The sequence below is a fragment of the Corvus cornix genome, chromosome 11 (genome assembly GCF_000738735.6).
Source record: "Corvus cornix cornix isolate S_Up_H32 chromosome 11, ASM73873v5, whole genome shotgun sequence".
In the NCBI taxonomy this organism is placed as follows: domain Eukaryota; kingdom Metazoa; phylum Chordata; class Aves; order Passeriformes; family Corvidae; genus Corvus; species Corvus cornix.
Window position 1 is genome coordinate 14,040,026 of NC_046341.1, and position 20,528 is coordinate 14,060,553.

Genomic DNA, 20,528 nt, shown 5'->3' on the forward strand with positions numbered 1-20,528 from the left:
ACACCATGTGTGTGCATTGTGTAGGCATCCCTTCCAGCACACTAGAGTTCTGCTATTGCTGCATTTGCAGCCACAGTCTCTGCTTCTGCTGGCAGCAACTTAAAACATGCATTTGTCACTGTATGTCCCAAAGAGCAAGATCTGACTTGTTTTGATACTTGTTTCCTTTCTCCCTAGCAGCAGGTTGCTTAGTTGTTGTATACCTCAGAATTGATATTCTGAAGCAGACTTTAAACCTGTTTACATGTGTGAACTATTGATTAATTGTGGGTTTTTGCATATATTTTCTTTTAGTATTGCAACAAGCAGTGCTGTTTCAAAGGAGCTGACTAGACTTTTGAAAATCCCTGTTGATACTTACAACAACATCCTGACAGTTCTGAAACTAAAACATTTTCACCCGCTCTTTGAATACTTTGATTATGAGTCCAGGAAGAGCATGAGTTGTTATGTGCTTAGCAACGTATTGGATTATAACACAGAAATTGTGTCCCAAGAACAGGTATGATATAAGTTAACTTATATGTGAATGTGAAAAATATAATTATTGCTTTAATTGACAGGTGAGTGACCAAGGGGGTGGAAATTGGCTCAAAATTAAGTTTGTGTTGTTCACAAGCAGATGATAATTCTTCTGTCATTTGAATATGTTTAATTTCTGATATCACTTCACTGAAATGACTGTTCAAAGACCTGAAAACGCACACTGAGTGACTTCATGCAGTGCATGCTTTGTTTCCTAGCCTGCATGCTCCTGCCTCCCCTGGCACAGGCTTTATCCCACTTGGTGATTGTTCCTCCTGTGTTCCTAAATGCCTTTGCACCTAACCTCATCCTGGAGGTTACTGCTGATTTACCACACCTCAGCCTAGACAGTAATCTGTTAGGTGTGAACAAAGATCCTGAATCCCTTTAAAACTGGATCTATTACCTAAAGAAGGCTGCACAGCCTTTGGAATCTGAATTTCCTCTGCACTGCTGTGCTGCCCTTTCCCACTTGTGCTAAGGGGGACCCTGCTTCAGGGTGTAAGGCACATAAAGTGTAAAGTGGCTGTAAAGATGTTCCCAACTGCTGTCAATTTATGCTTACGGACTGCTGTAGTCTAAACAGAACTTATATTGCCTTTAACAGGTTGATGCCATCATGAATTTGGTATCCACCCTGATCCAGGATCAACCAGATCAGCCTACTGAAGATCCTGACCCTGAGGACTTTGCTGATGAGCAGAGTCTTGTGGGAAGATTTATTCATCTCCTGCGTTCTGATGACCCTGACCAACAGTACCTGGTTGGTGACTGCTGCTTCTCAATGTCTGTGCTCTCTGAACTGTCACAGTTCTTGCATTATTGACTATACAAGACTTGAGTGAAACTGGGAGCTGGGGTGTTGCTGCTCTGGCACTACAAACTCGGTAGAGAACATTATGTATGACACCTCTAATGGTAGGATGATATCTTGTTTATTTAGAAAAAGCAGGTGAGGACTTAAGGATTTGTTGATTTAAAGTTTCCATCCCATGAGGTGGCAACTATCTGTATTAGTTTGTGGAACTTTTAATGTCCTGACAACTTCATATAACCCTCTATTGAAAATACAGCAAGTGCTATTTGGCGTACTCTGCTATTTGTGTATTTTAATACCAAGAGAATGCAAAAACCTCAGAAAATACAGCCTAGTGTGTTTGGCCTCAGGGATTTAAATTTCTGTAAGGATGGAGTCTTCATACAGCATGTGGTGTCCTGCTGCTTGGTTCCAAATGCTTTTCCTCTCTGTTTGGTCCATCTCTAACAGTAGATTTGTCATGTCCTTGAAACTTCTGCATTATGGTACTTGTAATGGTTTGAGTTGACCTATGGCAGCTTTATGTAGGTCTCTGTTGTTAATCTGCTGTATCTGGTAGTTTATTTCAAGTTTAAATTACCTCCCTATCTTGAGAAGTGTGTTAGGGTAGAAGGCTGGGTTCTGTCTGTGCCAAGTCCACTGGAGAAGCTCGCAGGAGCTGTGCTGAAGTTGGATGCTGCTGCAAATGGCACAGTTAGCTCAAGTCAGACCTGCTTTAGGGACTACTGTGAAGTTACAGTTAGTGCCTGAAATAAAATTGACTGACTCTTTCCTGAAGTTGCAGCAGCATCACACTGTATAAACAGTGAGAATAGAGCAAGAGAATAAAGTGCAAGCTATGCATAAGACAACTAGCACTGATCTAGCTTGGCTTTAAGGTCTGGTATAAAAAAGTCTTGCTTGAAGTGTAATAAAACTTGTGTAATGGGAGAAGCATAGCTTTACAGGAATTGGAGACAGTTGTGTTTCAGGACCTTGTGGTCACTGGCTGCATTGTTCCTGAATATTGCTGGAGTAAAGCAGGAAGGTTTTTTTGGTGGGCTTTTTTTTTTTCTTACAGAGAGCAAAGCTTCCCTCAAAGGAATGCTGGCATCAAGGAAATTGATGTTTCTACCCGAAAAGACTTTACATAGCTAGAGATGTTGAAAGCTGTTTCTGCAAAGATTTTGAATGTCAGTCTGTCTTTCTCATCTAGCAGTGCTTTGCTTTAATCAGATTGACCACCTTTAAATGCCATCAAAGGACTTGTCACATTATCTTTTGGGTACAATTCTGTGAGCTACTTAACACCTCCAAGTAAAAATGCTTAATAGCTCCCTCAGCATCACAAATGCTCGCATCAAATTTTTCTACAATACAGCAGCAGCAGGAAAAAATCCAAGGCTATGGGATTTTCACAGTATCTCACTTTAAATTATGTATGCTATATGGAAGAGATATGAGATGTAAATTCAAACACCCTAGTCCAAGTATATTAGCCAGTGTGGCTAGCGCAGTGTATATGTATAATACAGGCTTCTGTAAATTCAGGTTATTTACATGAATTCTACATCTAATCTAAAAATACATGTAGAGTCGGGCACTGAGGTTCACTTGAGTGCTTGTTTCTGTGAAGAACTCTCTGAGCTCACAGTGCTTCTGTTCTAGATCCTCAACACTGCCCGGAAGCACTTCGGGGCAGGGGGGAACCAGCGCATTCGTTTCACACTGCCACCCTTGGTTTTGCTGCCTACCAGCTCGCTTTTCGCTACAAAGAGAACTCCAAAGTGGTAAGTTCCCCTCTAGCTTGCTCTTGTATGCTTGCTTGGCTTTATTTCTTAAAATGCATTTTGTCTGGCTACATAAGTATGCTCAGACTTGATACAGAAGGCAAGTTTTGGTTTTGGGGTTTTTTTTCTCAAGGCAGATTTTTGCTTGAGGTTTTGAATGCTTTCTAATTTAATGAAGATTTTTATCAAGTCATAGTAAATTACTGTCTCGGGGTTTTGGAGACAAAATTTTAGGAGGAAGTGCTTTGGAATGAGCACCTCCTCCAAAGGAGAAGGGCCTCTCCGTCTCCACCAATGAGACAAATGGGTCACAGCAAGTGAAAGTGGAAAAAACACTGTTTATTAACACAAAACGAAACAGGGTAGAACAGGGGGAAAAAAAAAATCAAAACCTCAAAATACAACAAATTGCCAGAGAGGGAACAGACACACGGGCTTGGACCAGCTGGGCCACCCCGCAGGCCCCCCAGACCCACGAGGAAGGAAGGGAGGCAGTGAGGCAAGGGGGGAGGAAAGGAAAAGACCAAGGAAAAAACCGACAGAACCTTTTCCAGCTAGTGGAACACAGAAGAAACCCAAAAAGCAGCGGAAGCGCTCCCGCACACTCCCTCCCGAGTCGCCGGAGCCCCGAGCCTTGGGCTGAGCCATTGAACCGACCTGCACTTGCCCCGTGGCTCCAGCCCCGCCCCCCGGGTCCATCTTAAGGGCACAGTGTCCTTGGGCATTGAGCGGGTGGTTAAGGAATAAAGCGGCTTCATAACATCACCCCAGGACAGTTACTGTAGCACTTGAGAAGTGATGAAGCAGAAATCAGCTAGTTTTGTTTATTCATTGAGGTGACTGATTATGTGCCTTTACTGGAGACCAGAACTGATGGCATGAAAGTGATTTAAATCTGGCTATTGAAATTCATCGATTTCTAAATTGTAGCTACAGTATTTTAATGTTCTAAACCTACAAAAGAAAAGCACTTGCTTTGAACTTACACAGTAGTAGTAAAAGTGTATGTTAAAATAATGACTGATCCATTTTGGCTCTTTAATGCTTTCTGATTGAGATAGTTACCTTAAATATATATTTCCATTATTGTGGGGAAATAAGTTTAAATGCTGTTTGTTAAAATACTCTTCAAAATGAAGGTTTTAAAATTCTCTTCCACTTCTGATTGCTCTAAACTGAACAGAATTTTTCTCCCTTTGGCTCATTAGGCTTTTGCTTAGTTATGTGCTAAGCACAGCTGTCCTAACTGCAGTTCAGTATAGGCTTCTGAGGAAGGCTCCTATGAGCTGGTAGGAGAAATGGATGTGAAATTTTTGTAAGTCAAATAAATACTTTGTGCAGACCCACTGAAGCCAACACTGTGCGGCTGGGCACTGCATTGGCATCAGAGGGCAACAGACTGGAGCGCTTAACAGATCTTAGTACAGTTCAGATTCCCTTTTCCTTGTAGCAATACTTTTGTTCAAGGTCTTACTTGTTTTTCTCGTCTAGGATGACAAATGGGAAAAGAAGTGCCAGAAGATCTTCTCATTTGCTCATCAGACCATCAGTGCTCTGATCAAAGCAGAACTGGCAGAGCTGCCTCTCCGACTCTTCCTGCAGGGAGCACTGGCTGCGGGAGAGATTGGCTTTGAGAATCATGAAACTGTGGCCTATGAGTTCATGTCCCAGGTGAGTGTTCAGCTGTTGGAGTTGGTGTCCTGTGCTGCCTTTAAGTTGACCTGGGTAGGTTTGCTGAACACTGAACCATCCGGTGTGATTAAAGCACCAGAAGTGATGGACAGCCAATGCTACTAGGTAGAAACTCCTCATTTCATTCTTGCTTCCCAGGCTGCTGTGGAATTAAGCTCCATTGCTACTGATCTGAATACTCAGTCTGACAACATGTGGTATGTTGCAATGCTGCCTCCTGCTCGTGTAGTTGGCTCACTGGAGGAGTGTAGTTTTCTCAGCATAAAATGCTCTTTCACTGCTTCTGTCTCCAGCACCTGATATCCAGCTGGTATTGCCCTGACCACAAGCACTCTTCGGGAAGTTTTTAAAATTTGCAGTGTTCACAACTGCTATGCTGGGCTTTCCCAATTAGAATCCTTGTTATTATAAACCACTCTGAAAATCTACTTGAATTTGTAACTTGGTCTTAAGCCTTACTTGTTGCAACAACCTTTTCCTCCTACCCATCAGATAAAGAACCAATGTATTTCATTTTATCCATTGTTGTAAGCTTTGTCCTAACCTTTTCCTCTAATACTGCTACTAAATGCATGTTTTTAAACAGAGTTGCTGATAAGCTCAGTGTTCTCACTGTGTTGTATCAGGTGCTGTTGTAGCACAGTTCTGATGATGAGAGCAGCATGGCAATTATGTACTTTCCATTAGAGATATGGTTCAAGCTTTTCTATTCTCTGAAGATTCTTCATCCATGTAGCAGCAGTGCAGGTGTTTTTCTTGCGTACTCACCAACTTCTGCTCTGCTGTTTCGTGTGTTTCAAAGAACCAAATCTTCAAGGACTATTTCTGCTGCTGAAGTTCTGTGTTTGAACAGGTGCTTGAAATGAGGAAGAATCCAATCTTCAGATTATATGTGGGATCACACTTGTTTGCTATGACCACTTGAATACTATTTCTTTTAAGACTTATTTCTGGTCTGTGGGTTTAACTTGATTTTGACACTCTAAATGAAAGATCTTTTTTCCTGCCTGAAGCTTTTAACAAATGTAAAATGGGATAGTTTTCTGCTGTGTCAGTAGCAGGTGTGATTTTTTGTTTTTCTGATGTGTTCTGATTGAGTCTTGCTCTCTCTATTATCTAGGCCTTCTCTCTGTATGAAGATGAAATCAGTGACTCAAAAGCACAGCTGGCTGCAATCACCTTGATAATTGGGACATTTGAGAGGATGAAGTGCTTCAGTGAGGAGAACCACGAGCCTTTGAGGACTCAGTGTGCACTGGCAGCCTCCAAACTCCTGAAGAAGCCAGACCAGTGCAGAGCTGTGAGCACTTGTGCCCATCTGTTCTGGTCTGGCCGAAACACTGACAAGAATGGAGAGGAGGTAAGAACGAAGTGACAACAGTAGGACACATCCTGCCTCAGTTACAGTTCTGCCTTTCTTCTTTAGACACTTCCAAAGTAGGTACATCAGTGAAGTAGATTTCGTTGGAATTTATTCTAATAACTTGAAAACTTGTGAAACCTCTAAAACTCACTGCAGTGTAAACTGCATAAATAAAAAATGGAGAAAACGCTAACTTAAGGATGGAAGTACCAGGCAAGCTTTTGGGTGTCAGCTAGTTAAAGGCTAGTTGACTGGGCTGCACTTTGCTTGTATTTATTACATTAGTGTAGTTTGCATGTGAACTACTAAACTTCCAAATTAAATATACAAGTTGTTGAAGTAAAGATCAAAAAATCCTGTGTGTTTTTCAGGGCTTGCCACATAAGCTGTTGTCATTTTAAAGAGCAGTGTTTGAAACAAGTATGCATTATAGTACATGTTACAAAATTGAGTTGATTGATCTCGTAATTGAAGGCTTTCAACAACTGTTTGAGTTACTGTGTGATTTAACAAAATCTAATATTGGTGGCAGTCAGGCAGGGTGGGCTTTCAGTGACAGCTTGCTCTTTGCAGTTTGTGTAGTTTTGTGTTTCTGTGGCAGACCCCAGGAAATGCTCTGTGTGAGATACTGGAGCTCCCTATGGTTCTTTTATTTCTTGTAACTTTGGGGTTTTTTCTTCTAGCTTCATGGAGGAAAAAGAGTGATGGAATGCCTAAAGAAGGCTCTGAAGATAGCAAATCAGTGCATGGACCCTTCTCTGCAAGTCCAGCTTTTCATAGAAATTCTGAATAGATACATCTATTTTTATGAAAAAGAGAATGAGGCGGTGAGTGGAAATCCATTCTCTGTTGCATCTTTTTTAAGGACCATTTCTTTAAACTCTTCATTCACACCTATGCCACAAATTCTCTTCAACTTGCCCTGTAGTCTCTCATGAGATGCACAAGTTCTTGTGATAACAGAAGAGTCAAGTCTTGATGTGCTAGTAAAGCTGTTGGATTAAATTTCGCTCTTCTTACATGGGGGAAAAATGTTTGCAGTTTAGTTATGAACTTAAATATTGTGAGACTGGTATACCTGAAATATTTTTAGATTAAAATGTACTGGAACTCAGATGAGAAAGTAGTAAGAGTCTAACTTTAGAGGTACCTAACTTAATGTGTACATAAGGGAAAAGAAAATTCTTTACAGGTATTCGTGGTCACTGCTGACTATGCCAGGTTGGTGTAAGCTTTAATTTCACAAAATAGGTATGACACCACAGGTATTCAGCTTAAATTGCATGTGTATAATCTGAGATAGTTACCTGATCCATTTTCTGTTAGCAGGTAACTAGGAAAATTACACAGTCTGAAAAACGTGCTTGGTCAAGTAGAGATCAGTGTCTCTTCTGATGTCATTGATTGAGAGCAGACATGAAAGAATACCCTGTAGTTCTGAGAGAATTCCTAAGGAAATTTGAGGAATTTTCTGACTTTCCAACAACTCAACTGGCTTCTTACTATAGGAGTGGTCTAGTATAGGAGATGCTGTATCTGATGGAGATGAAAATAAAGCTTTGAATTTCAAAGCACTTGGCAGATGTAAAAATACTCTCTGGATACTCTGGTGGTCTGCAGTGCATTTTGTGCCATGGTGTTCTGTGTAGTGCTGAACTTCAGCCTGTAGGCAGCCATGACTTGTTCTCTAAGAGGAACTTTAAATCTGATATTACCATCCTGACTGACTTCTGTAAGAAACAATTATCTTACAGTGCATATACTGATTGTGATAATGCAGATACAATCTGATTGTGTATGCCATTTGTTTGAAGCTTTTAAAATTTGTATTGAATACACTGGAGAGAAATGCTGTTGTAAGAGTTACAAAGCCATCAGGCTAATGACAAGTTTTTCACGTTTTCTGGGGTGGGTGAATTTCCACAGAACTCTGAAATTGGAAGGGTCCTGTGAGGAACCAGAGGAGGCAGTTACCAGCAGTTTGTCTGCATACAGTCTTATCAGCATTTTGAAGGACTGTCCAAATACAAATAGCTCGAAGACAAGTCAGATAAAACTAATGTCTATGCACTTGTTAGTGCAACACAGGTGGTGTTGATGACTTTGGTTTTATGTTCTGTAGGTGACAATTCAGGTTTTGAATCAGCTTATACAGAAGATCAGAGAAGATCTCCCAAACCTTGAGTCTACTGAAGAAACAGAACAAATTAACAAACACTTTCACAACACACTGGAGCACTTGCGTCTGAGGAGGGAATCACCGGAATCTGAGGGGCCAATTTATGAAGGTCTTGTTCTTTAGAAAGACACTCACTGTACCTGTTTTCATTTACATACCATATGTTTTTTTTAAGATAGGTTCCTAGGTTGTGCCTTTCAGAAATGTCAAGTTAAGTTAACATTCATGTGTTCAGTCTGGCACTTCAAACACTTGTGTTGGGTACTCTTAACAAATTTGAAAGGGTGGACCAGCAACTACAGGTTTCATCAGTTAGCATGGCTGAGACTTTCTTTGAAATCCATGTGACATGGTAGGGCTCTTCAGTTCTGATTTCTCTCCTGTCTATTCACTGTTGCTTCTGTAGCACTAGAGCTCTAAACTGGCAGTGACTGTCAGCTGAAACTGTGTCTGATCCTTACAGAGCATCAGATTTTTGGGATTACTCTATGTCAAATTCTGCTTGTGCTTTTCTTTTAATGCAAGTTAAGACTAAGTGTAATATTTTTCCCTAAAACTAGAATATATTAATGCATGTTTGGAGAGTTTTAAAGTACCATGTTCAAAAACAGAAGTTATATTTTGCATATTAAGGCTCTGTGACATTCAGTGAGGGCCAGTACTGTGCACAGGGCATATTTATCAAGATAATTTTGTTCCAAATAGTATAAGAAAAATAGAGAAATTGCAATCTATATAGATATGTATAACCTTCGTTACTGTAAATTTAGGGGAAAATGCATTACACAAGTTTATTCAGTATCATGATTTTGCACCAGTGAAACAATAAAGTTGCTATTAACACCTGTTGTTTCATGTCTCTTCAGAGCCCACTGTTGAACCCAAAGCTAATGTTGAACCTTCTGATAAAAGCAAAAGAACTTTTCTTTTGTAGGGACAGAAAATCAAGGCATAGTTAACCCTGCCGAGCTGGGCGGCTGCTGGCATTTCTAATGTAGGAGTTTGTGATACAAACCCAGTGCTTCTCCACATGATGCTGAGGTGATGTGTGCTCCCATTTCAGAATGCTTTTATGATGTACCTGGAGTGAGGAAGAATCCTACTGGATTGTGTGCCAGAGAGTTGAGTGCCAATGAAATGACAATGCTGTAGGAAACTGAGCAGTAGAGCGTGGCCAGTGGCAGCTCCTGTGAAACTGGTCCAGTCCATGGGTTAATGCCAGTTGCTGAAAGTTTTGACCTGTCTGGTTTGCCTTTACTGAATGTGGTGTTCTAAAGATAACTGATTGAATTGCATTACTCTTTGAGTGACCACTGTTTTCTGAAAATGTGTCCTGGCTTGATTGGATAGTAAATTTGACTTTGGTGGGATTGTTCAATAATTTAGTGCTACCTGTTTTCTGAAAAAGGCAAATACAATCCTAGGAAACAATTGCAGAGCAGACAACAATTAGATCATTAATATACTAATGAATAGTCTGGTTTGGAGGGGAGGAGGAATGAATGGGGAGATAATTTAAAGGCTTTACTTCCCCAGGGATATAATTAATGCTAATTCAAAAATCTTAACGTTCCTCTGTATCTGTTGATGCTGTTCCTTGTAGAACTGTTAAGCTGTTTTGTTATAGCACATCCATAGGAGAATGTGATGATGATGTTCATGTGGATACATTCGTAGTGTAGGGATCTCCCTTCCTGGTTTACAGTATTTGCTAACCATGTTTGTTTAGTCCTCAGTGTCAGTCCTTGTAACTTAGGAAGTGTCTTTGAAATAAGTTTTGCAGTTTCAGCTGCAGTCACCCAAATGTTGTAGACTGGTGCTTTTTCCCCCTCTCCCACTTGTTAGGGCTACACAGTTAAGACTCTTCCACAGCTCTTAATTACTTTTATTGAAAGTTTACAAAGTAAACAATTTCAAAATACTGCCTGTAAACTTTAAGATCAATTGTATTACCATGCATTTTGACTGTGGCAATAGACAAGTAGAGCTGTACAGTAACTATCACTTGTCAGCAAAGGAAAGCGTCTGTTAGGTTATGTAGTTAGTGCTAGTGATGGTGGAACAAACTTGTATCATTAGTGATGCTCAATGTGACACCTTGTGGGGCAAATATACTCCAAACTCAGGATCAGTTTGTGTGAGCTGCTCCTGTGGACAGCACAATAGCAGAAACACTCTTGGGCAGTAGGAAGGCTGTAAATTGTAACAGACTTTGAGTCATGCCAGTTATGATGCATAACCTGGGAAATAGCTAAACACTTCAAGTGATACTTTCTTGACCACTAATGACTTGCTGGATGGAAAGATTCAATGGGTGGGGCAGGGGAAAACAACACTTTAAAAAAAAAAAAAAAAAATCTAGCCAGAAGTAGTAAAAGTCCAACTGTAAATGTTTTAAAAATTCCTGGAAGTTTACTTAAAGCTCTGTCATGGGTCTCATACACTACTTAGGCTTACTCTATCTGTACAGCAAAACATTGAGTAATACCTTCAGCCCTGTAAGGAGTAGAGTTTTGACTTCAGTAGATTCCTGCCCATGCAGGATCCTGGTGGGGGGCAGGAAGTCAGTGCTAATGCCTAGTGAAACTCTTCCAGTGGATAAGTTACCAGTTCTTGTATCTCCTATTACAAAGCTCAAAACCCTTTTATACTTCTGTTCCTGGACTTTTTTTCAACTAAATATTCCACTCTCTTTTGTCTCCATCACCTTTTTCACTCAAATCAGTTCTCCCTTACCTGCTACAGCTGCTTAGCTTTTCTGGTAACATCACTGTTGTGCTGCCTCCTGTCTCATGCTTTTCCTGTATTTACTTTTTTTCATTGGTCATGTCTTGTCTGGCTTGCCACTAAGTGGGGAGGGGAAAGCATCCTAGACTTAACAACTGAGACTCTTGGTGTCTTAGAGTGGGTTTGGGATAAGATGTAGCAGATCCAAGATTAATGCTTTATGAAATCCCAGTAATATTTACAGTTATTAAAAGTGACAGAGCCTGAACTCTAATTATTAGCAATGAAAGTTATGTTTTGTTTTTAGCACTTCAACACTAGTGCCCCATTACCAGAAAATATACTGTTGGTGTTATTTTTCCCAAAGAGCTTTAAGAAATGACCTTTCTTTTAATTGCTGTGACTTTTCCAGCTATGTGGATGATCGTATTTTTACATATTCATAAATATCTACATTTGTGCCTACTTACCAGTATTCCATAAACATCTGCAGGTATTGCAATACTTGCTTTTTGGTGCTCCCACCAAAATACAAAATGTACTACTTTTCAGCCTGCCTACTTTTCACATCAAAATGTCAGGATGAATTTTGGCCTTTCGTGGACACAGGAGTTTTATGAAGGCTTTCCTAAAGCTCATGTGACACAGTGGGTAGAGAATAGGGTTAATGGCCGAGTTCACCCACAGAAGCCAGAATGAGATCTCATAGAGGGAATAGTGCACACAGTGCCCATGGCAGGCTGCCCTGATGATCATCAGGAGTGTGTATGGAGCCCAGCACAACCCAAACACACAGACAATAACAGCTAAAGACTTTGCTACTCTTCTATCCCGGGAAAGTCTAAATCTGTTTGCCATAGTGTTAGCAGTGTCCACTTTGCTGCTGGGGTGGCAAAGGCTTTCTGTTGCTTTGAAGAAGCCTTTTGTGGGATGCCTGGTATTTATATCCACCTGGAGGGGTGGAAGGTCATGACTGACATTCAGATTTGATGGCTGATTGCCAAGCTCAGCTGTGGCCTGAAGCCTTGGAGCGTTTCTTGGGGGAAGGAGGCTGCTTGCTCTCTTCTCGTGTTTGTTAGCTGGCTTTACAAAAAATATAGTGTGCTCCCTTTTTCCCCCCTGGAAATGCGTTTCACAGTCCTCTTGAGCAGGTGAGAGGTTTTCATTTCTGAGCAATGTGCGTTTCCTGATGTTGAGGTAAATGCTTAAGTTAAAGTACATAACAGTGATGAAAGGTGTAAAGAATTCAATAGTAGAGGCAATCATTAGGAAATACCAGTTGTAGAAGAATTCTGCATGACATTCTCCCTCAGGGAGGATGCTCTTTTGTGCAATGTGCTCCCAGCTGAGAATGGCTGGCCCATAGAGGAGAAAAGCAGCAATCCATACAGTCATCATCTTCAGTCCTGCATTTCTGGTCATCCCTTGCTGAGCCCTGTAGCTGACCTGAGGGACAGAAATCACATACATTACATGCATCTCAGAAAGTTATGTGGCTGCTTTGGAACATGGCCCTCAGTCACTTGTGAGGGCTGGTGAGAGACTGTTTTTGGGATGAGGGTTGTACCAAGCTTACTGGTAGCACAGAAAAGTTATTTCTGAAATATGCCTTCCAAGAAACCTTATCAAGGTGACTGAGTAAGTTCTGAGAATGGTGCTCAGATCTTAAAAGCTAGCAAACCAAGTCTCCTTCAAAGCAAATAACCACTGCTCTTCCTAGAATTGGTTGTCACCAGTTGCTTCATATTTAATTGCATTACCTGTGATACCTGTTTACAGGATGGTTGGAAAAGTGACCCTTTATTTGGACTTTTTAAATCATTTGAAATACGTAAAACAGTTTGAATTCACAGAACATCATGCAAGCTTTTTGCTTTCTACTTTGTAGAGAGACTTTTTTTCTTAATGCGAAAATCACACAAAAAAATTTTAATATACATCATCTTTTTCTGTTTGATATACTTAATTTCATTCTTTCATGAAGTACTTGCAGTATTGCTATTTGCAGTTAAGGTGTATAGATGGAGTTGTGGTCTGCAAAGTACTTTACGGAAGAATAACTGATTTCCATTATTTGGAAAATAGAGAAGCTAAGGTGCAAAAACAGTAAGTGTGTCAGTAATACTGAGTCAGTAAGCCATATGAGCAACAGCATTCATCAGAATCTTAGTCATGATCTCCTACTTCTCTGTTCTGATTCCCTGGGGTACTGGACTCAAGCAGTGGCTTGGAATTCACCCTTCACATCTCCACAGTGTTGTCGCACAGTGTTTGGAATATGAAATCCTCAGCCTGAAATTCTGTACAGGATTCGTATTTACTGCCCCCATCTGTGGGCCTTGATCTCCACAGCCAGTGCTGTTCTGGTAGAGGAGCCACAAAGCTGAGGAAACCTGAGTGTGTCTGAATTGGGTCTGATTTTGGAGTCCTTAACAAAAATACAAGTGATTTCAGGAGCAGTCTTGGAGGAAGTTACTATATTCATTGAGATGGAGAATAATTTGGAACTTCACATATTCCTGTTCATATGTTCTCATATTGCCCTAACCCAACAGTCATTTTCTGTACTCTTGCTTGGGGAGGGATTTTTACATGAGGGATTAATTTGAAGTATTTTAAAGTGGATGATTTTTTTCATTTATTATGACCAGTTTCCGTTTCTGTTTCTGAAACCATCTAGTTTATATATTTATACTATGTGCATAGTCATGAGAGACTGGTTTATGAAAGAAAAATTCATGGCTAATTCAGAACCTAGACAATAAAGGAATTCTGAGTGTTGACTGTTTAAGAATTAATCTGTTCATTTCTCCCTCTTCGAAAAGAAGTTGGTAAAACACCAAGGTGCATATAAACTGCTGCATTGATTCTCCAGCCTCTTTGTACTGTTTGTGATATACAATGAGCAACGAAACTAAATGCGCATTTTAAGAAAATGTGGGTGGAACATAATCAGGAAGTGTGTGTAGAAGTGTGAAACCTATTAACAGGTAAAATGTGTTATTTTGACATCATCCAAAATACTTTTAGGCCTTATGGTCTAGGTGAAAATGAAGTGCAAAGTCTAATCTTCCCTTCTTAATAACTGGCATGCTCCAGGCATGGCTTGAGCTATTTCTGTGTCTCTTACATCGAAATAGCATTTGCATCCTGTGAAAGATGTTAATTTATAATCTGCCACTTTTGACCCAGACACGGCTGTACACATGGAATTCCCCTGACAGTTTGATACCCACTGCAAGGAGGTCTCCGCCTTGTGCCACGGCTGGGCTGTGGCTCGGCTGCCGTGGGCTATCAGCTGCCAACAGGGGCACGGCCATGTCCTGAGGGAGCAGATCTGGTTCAGCTGGGTAATACTTTTAAAGCTTATTCGAGGAGGAAATAAGTACACCTTGTTCCCTCTGCAGACACAGCCTCTGCCTGTTTCTCAAGTAGAGTACCTTTCCCAGCGTAAAAGTGAGAAGGAAATGCATTTTCTGGCAAAGCCGATCACTCCCAGAACTATTTTCAGGACTGAGGGGAGCTCCTCGATCACCCCTGTCTCATGTGCTGTTTGAGAGAGGGTCAAGGCCGTTGAAAGCCAGGCGACCTAAGCAAACCACCCTGCCTGGAAGGGCATCCCCTGGAGCCGCTACCGCCCCCGCTGGCACCCCTTGTTCAGCCCTTACCGCTCTGGTGACGCAGATGAACCTGTCGAAGCTGATCAGTACGATGTTGAAGACGGAGGCGGTGCACACCAGGTAGTCCATCACCAGCCACAGCTTACACAAGCCCCTGCCGAGCCTCCACTCGCCCGTCAGCACGTAGGGGATGTAGAGGGGGATGCAGAAGCCGCCTGCGGACAGAGCTCGGCGGTGACACGGGCGGAGCGCAGCCCCCTTCCCGCAGCGCCCCGGCACTCACCCACTAGCAGGTCCGCGACGGCCAGGTTCAGGAAGAAGAAGTTTCCCTGTGTGCGGAGGCTCCGGTCCACCACGAACGCCAGAATGACCAGAGCATTGCCCAGCACCGTGGCCAACACCAGCAGCCCCATGAGCGCGGCCAGCAGTGCGGCGGTGCCGGCGGGGAAGGGCCCGCCCGCCGCACAGGCGCTGCCAGACAGGTTGAGCCACCGCCCGTCCCAGCCCATGGTGCCGGCGGACAGCCCGCGCTGCTACCCGGACCTGGCTCTCGGCTGTAGCACCGCCCCGCCCCGCTCAGGCCCGCCGGGCGGAGCAAGGGGCCGGGCGGTTCTGCCCAGCCCAGCCCAGCCCAGCCCGAGCCACCTGCTGCTGGGGACGGCGCCGGGTCTGCAAAACTTTCCGGAGTCCGGTGGCGCCGCTGGGGAGGGGACTGCGGCACTAAACTCTTGCCCGCGGCTGAAGCGCAGGGCTCTGGGGCTCGGCGGGAGCGCCCCGTGCCCGCTGCCCGCCCCTCCCCAGCCTGGCCGTGACGCTCCCAGCGTCTCTCCCGGTCTCTCCCCAGTCCGTTCGCAGCTGCAGCCGGGGAAGCCGTGGTTGCCTGCCTTGTTCCTGTGACTCATTTCCTACGCCGTACCTCAGCTCGTCCCCATGGCCCGCGGGGCTCTCAGATGGTCTCTGCTCTCTGCCATTCCGGGCGGGCTCTGCCCTCTCGCCCTCAGGGGATCCATCCTCTGCCTCTGCTGAGCTCTGCCTCCGGCTGCCTCAGCCTTCCCCTCCGTGGCAGCGCTAACAAGGGCTCAGTGCTCTGCCTGGCGACTCGTTTTCACAAAATTTGCTGGAATGAGGTATTTCTGAGACGTCTCTTTTAAAAAGGGACTTGGACAATGTTTAAAGTGCATTGTAGCAGTGATGTCAGCCAGTTTTACTACGGAAGGCAGGTGTGTTCCAAAAACTGAACCCAGGAGCGGCCAGGAAAGGGCCAGGGCCTCCCTCAGCCGCTGGCAAGATGGCTTAGGCGGCCTGGGGAGCACGAGGGGGACACAGTGACCCTTGAAAGAGCTGCTGAGGCTGCTGAGGTTTGTTTACTTGAAGGGTAATTCAGAAGAGGAAATACAGCTTTACCTCTGCTCTCCTGATTTGACCCACTGGATCTTCATCTGCCCTAACATACGTGGCCATTGAGGGATGGGCTTTGCCTCCCTTTCCATGAGAGTTCCGTGGAGGCTGTAAGCACTTTGGGATTTGCTGCCTTCGGTAGGGCCCCTTTATCACTAAAAGACAACAGAACTTGCTCAGTACCAACGCATAATCTTCCCTTAATTCAGCCAGTGTTTCTCATGTGGTAAACTCCTCTTTTATAAAAGATTTGCATAAATCAGCAGTTTGAAATAAATTTAGAAGCAATTACAGCAGCTTTCTGAAGAGAACTATTCCAATGGGCATCAGGTAAGACAAGAGCAGCTGAATAACTTCTCTATTATTTGTCTGGGTTGGAGCATGTGTTCTCAGGGTAACAGTGGACCGGCCTTCTACTGAGGGGAAAAGATCAAGTCTTTTTCAATGCTAGAAGTAAAATTCCAGGCCAGTTAATCCGTGGAAATCAGGAACTCCACTGAGGATATTTTGCAATTTACACTGCTTATGATACGGCCAGTCCATAGACAGAAACGGCATCTGCATATCTAACGTGTGTGAGCAAAATACTCTTTTTACATGCCCCCACATCATTATCTCCCTAAAGCAAATAAGTAAAGCCATGCAAAACAAAAGTGAAAGGAGCAATGAAGCTTGTTACCACAGTTATTTTTATTAACCTCTAGTTTGGGGACTCATTTTCTCTACCGTTTGAGCTCAGCTGGGCAGTTTTCCATTCACTTCAGTTTGGACAAGATCAAGTTTGTAATATTTATTGCTCTCTGATTGTGTTGTGGTATATAAAAGATAAAGAGTCAGCCAAGAGACTCAAAAGAGAAAAATATCTCAAGCACCAGGAAAACATGGGAGAATTTATTCTTTCGTGAATAACTGCTATACTCTTTAACTCCTCTAATGTAAAGTAATTTTACAGTAGCTCAGTGAGTTTGCAGCATGTAAACTTGTGTTTATGTGAAGTAGCTTTCGTAGTGTTTTACCTCCTTGCAGATTTTGAGATTCTCAGTAAGTCCCATAATTACCTTTATTGCCTTTTAATGCTCATTTATTATTGCTGCTTTGGCAAGGGTGATGTCTTAACTCTGTTCCTAAGAACATGAACCATCAGTCCATAACTCTGCATTTTGGAGACTTCTTGCTGAAGACTGTGCTAGTGCTGTCCAGAGACCAAGTGTGCATTAGGTGGGTAGCACTCTCAGAATAGCAGGTTATAAAATCCAGACTTCAAGCGTTTTCTTTTACTCTGAAAAAGCATTTTTTTAATGTCCTTTGAGCTACTGTCTTTTTCTGAAAACATATTTTGTTCTTTATCTTTCTCTAATCCTCAGAGCAAGAAACATAAATTATTAGAGTCAGTAAAGAGAAATGACAATAGCCCAAGAAAATAATGAAAAATGTAGTGTTCTTTTCCAAGTCATATCAATACTGATGTGTTCTGAAATTTTAACTTTTGTTTCCTGTGATTTCCTGATAAGTGTTTTCACTTCCAAAGACATCCTTCAGTAATTTCTGAGAGCTGTCTGAATAATGCCATTTCCCATGACTCGAGCATATGTGGGTGAATATATCCAGAGCAATGACAGAAAAACAGAATGATTTTCCCACGCCACAGACAGATTAACACTTTTCCCAGAACAGGCCAAAATCAGCTTCCAAAAAGTCTTGGGAAACCACGTGGAGGGGGGTTACACTCCAGCTGGCTGGAGAGCCTGTTGGGCCACAGGGTGCTGAAGACCTTCTCAGCTAGTATCTTCTTTGCAGACAGTTAAGTAAGGTAATAAATACATTTACATTGGGTCTTTGCTTGAATCTGAACCCAAGGCTAAATCATTGTGCCTTTTGCCAAATAGCACACTGTACATAATGTTCTTCTTGTTGTTCTTTACAGAGATACTTCGTTTCAGTCCGAAGATTTCACATGCAGGGCAGTTCTCTCAGTATGCCACAAGCTCTCTGGTACCAAAGCTTTACTGAAGCTTTGCTCTGTACTGAACTGAAGGGCAATTATTGCAGATTTCAAGAGTGGGATGCCATAGCTGGAACCTTCACTTCTTTAAAAGGAACTATACATTAGTAGTTTTGCAAATCTTGTAGAAATATTTGCTTGTTAATAGCCCCATTTAGTATTTAGAGGTTGTTGTCAACTATCCTCTTGCTATAAGTGATTGGTATTTTGGCCAGGAAAAAAGAATGATTTTTAGACTCTCTGAGAAAATGCATATAAGGCTTTATCACCTGGGAAATCAAATCCTGCTGTTGGAGCTGATCCTAGTTAAATGAATGGCGAAAACTAAATTCTGCCATGAGCATTTCCTATTAGTCTTATACCCTTTGCCAGCCAGGGTTTTGCTTGCATACTGATTCCCTTCATCTTTTTTTAATGTTTTGTAGAAGTCTTCCTGCATATGATACAGTTCACATTTTCTACCTGTTCCCACACATGCAGAGGAAAGTCAACTGTTTGATGCGGGCCAGTGGAAAGGCATCTGCTTCAGAGTACACAATGTTACCTACCATTTACTAAAGAGGTATTTTCCTTGGTGAGGAAACATCCCCTAGAACTTAGTCCTGTGAATGATGTGGCTGTGGGATAGGGATGTTGGTGAAGGTGTCAGTAGCAGCAGCTGGTTGGAGTTATCCCAGCCCAGTTTTAAGGCACTTGGAAGGGAATGGCTCTAGGACAAAAAAAGCAGACTGCAACCCTTTTGGTTTGAGAGGCATTGTCACCTGCTCAGACATCAAGAAACTGGTTTCCATCCTCTTCTAGTGTGACTTGCTGCTTAATGAAACCCTGTTGTGCTCACACGTGGAAGAGAGGCAGAATCAGGGAGGTAAGAAGAGCCAGCCTGCGGTGATTGGGGTCTGCTCTGTGTTGTGCACTCCAGGGGAGGCCATGATTGCCATGTCCCATTCCGTGGGAATTCACCCAAATATCACAAGCCTGAGACCCCCTTGATGTCTGGCTTTATTGTCTTAATAAAAATTTGTCAAGAAATAGGACTTATGATTTTGATGAATACAGATGAGAGATTTGAAATATGATTTAACTAATGGACATGGATAATTAGGCTGCAACAAGTAGAAATAGTCATCCCATAGGCAATTTGCCTTAAGGTTACACCAGAATTTTATTCTCACTGAGAAGCATGGTAACAAAACATAGGCACTACAAATAGCTTTATTTCCTTTTGCTCCTTCTGGATTCATTCACCAGTTTCACCTGTTATTCCTGGTACCCTGTATTACCAGTGCAGCAGTCTGGCATGTTTGGCATTGGTGTGCTTCCCATCCTGGATACTTCATGCATCAGTATTTCACTTAGGCAATTTCATTTATGTTGCCAGCATCAAAGGATGTCATCACAGTTTTGGCTGCAAGTACATTACAGAGGACCAAATGTTCTCTGGTTACACTCAATGAGAGCTGGACAGACTTCCAAAATATCTCTTAACAATGTATTGGTGATGAGAGCATTGCAAAAATCAGAGGTACCCAGACTGCAGCTTATTTCACATTTTTAGTTCCTTCTTCCTTAATCCTTGGAAAAGTTCCGTTTCCCCCGGCTTGTCACCTCTTTCATTTGCACTGACAATGTCCAGATACATAATCTTGCTAACCTGGCAATTCTAGCCAGAGTGATACTCAAGTTCTAGGCAACGGTGTTTCTACCATTTGAATGTATTTGCACAACACCTTCTTTTCCACCAGGAGATGGCATTCCTCAGGAGTAAGTGGGAAGCATGGCTGCTTTCTGTGTCTCCTCCTGGTCCAGCATTCCCCAGGAATAAGCTGGAAGCACATCTGCCTTCTGTATCTCCCCTGGCCCCAGCCAGGAAGGTATTTCCATAGCAAGCTGATAATAAGCACAGATTTATAATATTCTCCCCAGCATCTCTAAACATGCATTTTATCATTGTATCAGAAGTCCCTGGGCATAGTGGGTACTGAAAGTTCATGTAAATTCTGACCATAATTCATCCATTGAGGGTAATTGAACACAAACCTGCAACTTCATTCTCAAGAATTGCCTGTGCTGCAAATCCTTGGAGACTAGGAGGGTGTTCTGGGGAAGTTTCATTATGTGATTGCTTTGTTTTCATGCTCTTTTCCCAGCAAAGCTTTCTGTGGGAGACAGGATTTAAGGCCTGATCTGTTTGGAGGTTCTTATGTTAGCCCATGGTTTTCACAATCTCTGCCTTGATCATAACCAGAGCCAGATGATGAATGCATGCATCAAAGGGGAACATAATTAGGGGTTTGCTGTTGAGAGCAGCCTGCATCTAGCAGGACAATGCAAGATTAAATAATAAATGACCATCAATTCTGAAAACATTCATAAGGTGATAAACTGAGATACCTGGTGTGTTGGAGGAAAGGATATCAGAAACATTTTCTGAAATTA

The 20,528-nt window shown here is 42.4% G+C and overlaps 2 protein-coding genes across 2 annotated transcripts in view; one reads left to right on the top strand and one right to left on the bottom strand.

Moving 5' to 3' along the window:
• VPS35 (VPS35 retromer complex component) overlaps nucleotides 1-9,190 on the top strand; it is a 25,806-nt gene extending 16,616 nt beyond the window's left edge. The window contains 8 exon segments of the mRNA XM_039558465.1: nucleotides 295-502; nucleotides 1,133-1,288; nucleotides 2,990-3,059; nucleotides 3,062-3,111; nucleotides 4,603-4,782; nucleotides 5,924-6,163; nucleotides 6,850-6,993; nucleotides 8,289-9,190. Of these exon segments, the coding sequence (XP_039414399.1) occupies nucleotides 295-502; nucleotides 1,133-1,288; nucleotides 2,990-3,059; nucleotides 3,062-3,111; nucleotides 4,603-4,782; nucleotides 5,924-6,163; nucleotides 6,850-6,993; nucleotides 8,289-8,468 (1,228 nt within the window). The 3' untranslated portion in view covers nucleotides 8,469-9,190.
• A 1,022-nt stretch (nucleotides 9,191-10,212) lies between these two features.
• LOC120410604 (histamine H3 receptor-like) lies at nucleotides 10,213-15,216 on the bottom strand. Its single transcript, XM_039558466.1, has 3 exons — nucleotides 14,976-15,216; nucleotides 14,741-14,907; nucleotides 10,213-12,518 (listed from the first exon to the last, which is right to left on the bottom strand). Exons 1-3 carry the CDS (start codon nucleotides 15,199-15,201, stop codon nucleotides 11,637-11,639), a joined length of 1,275 nt encoding a protein of 424 aa, XP_039414400.1. The 5' UTR covers nucleotides 15,202-15,216; the 3' UTR covers nucleotides 10,213-11,636.
• Nucleotides 15,217-20,528: the final 5,312 nt, after the last annotated feature.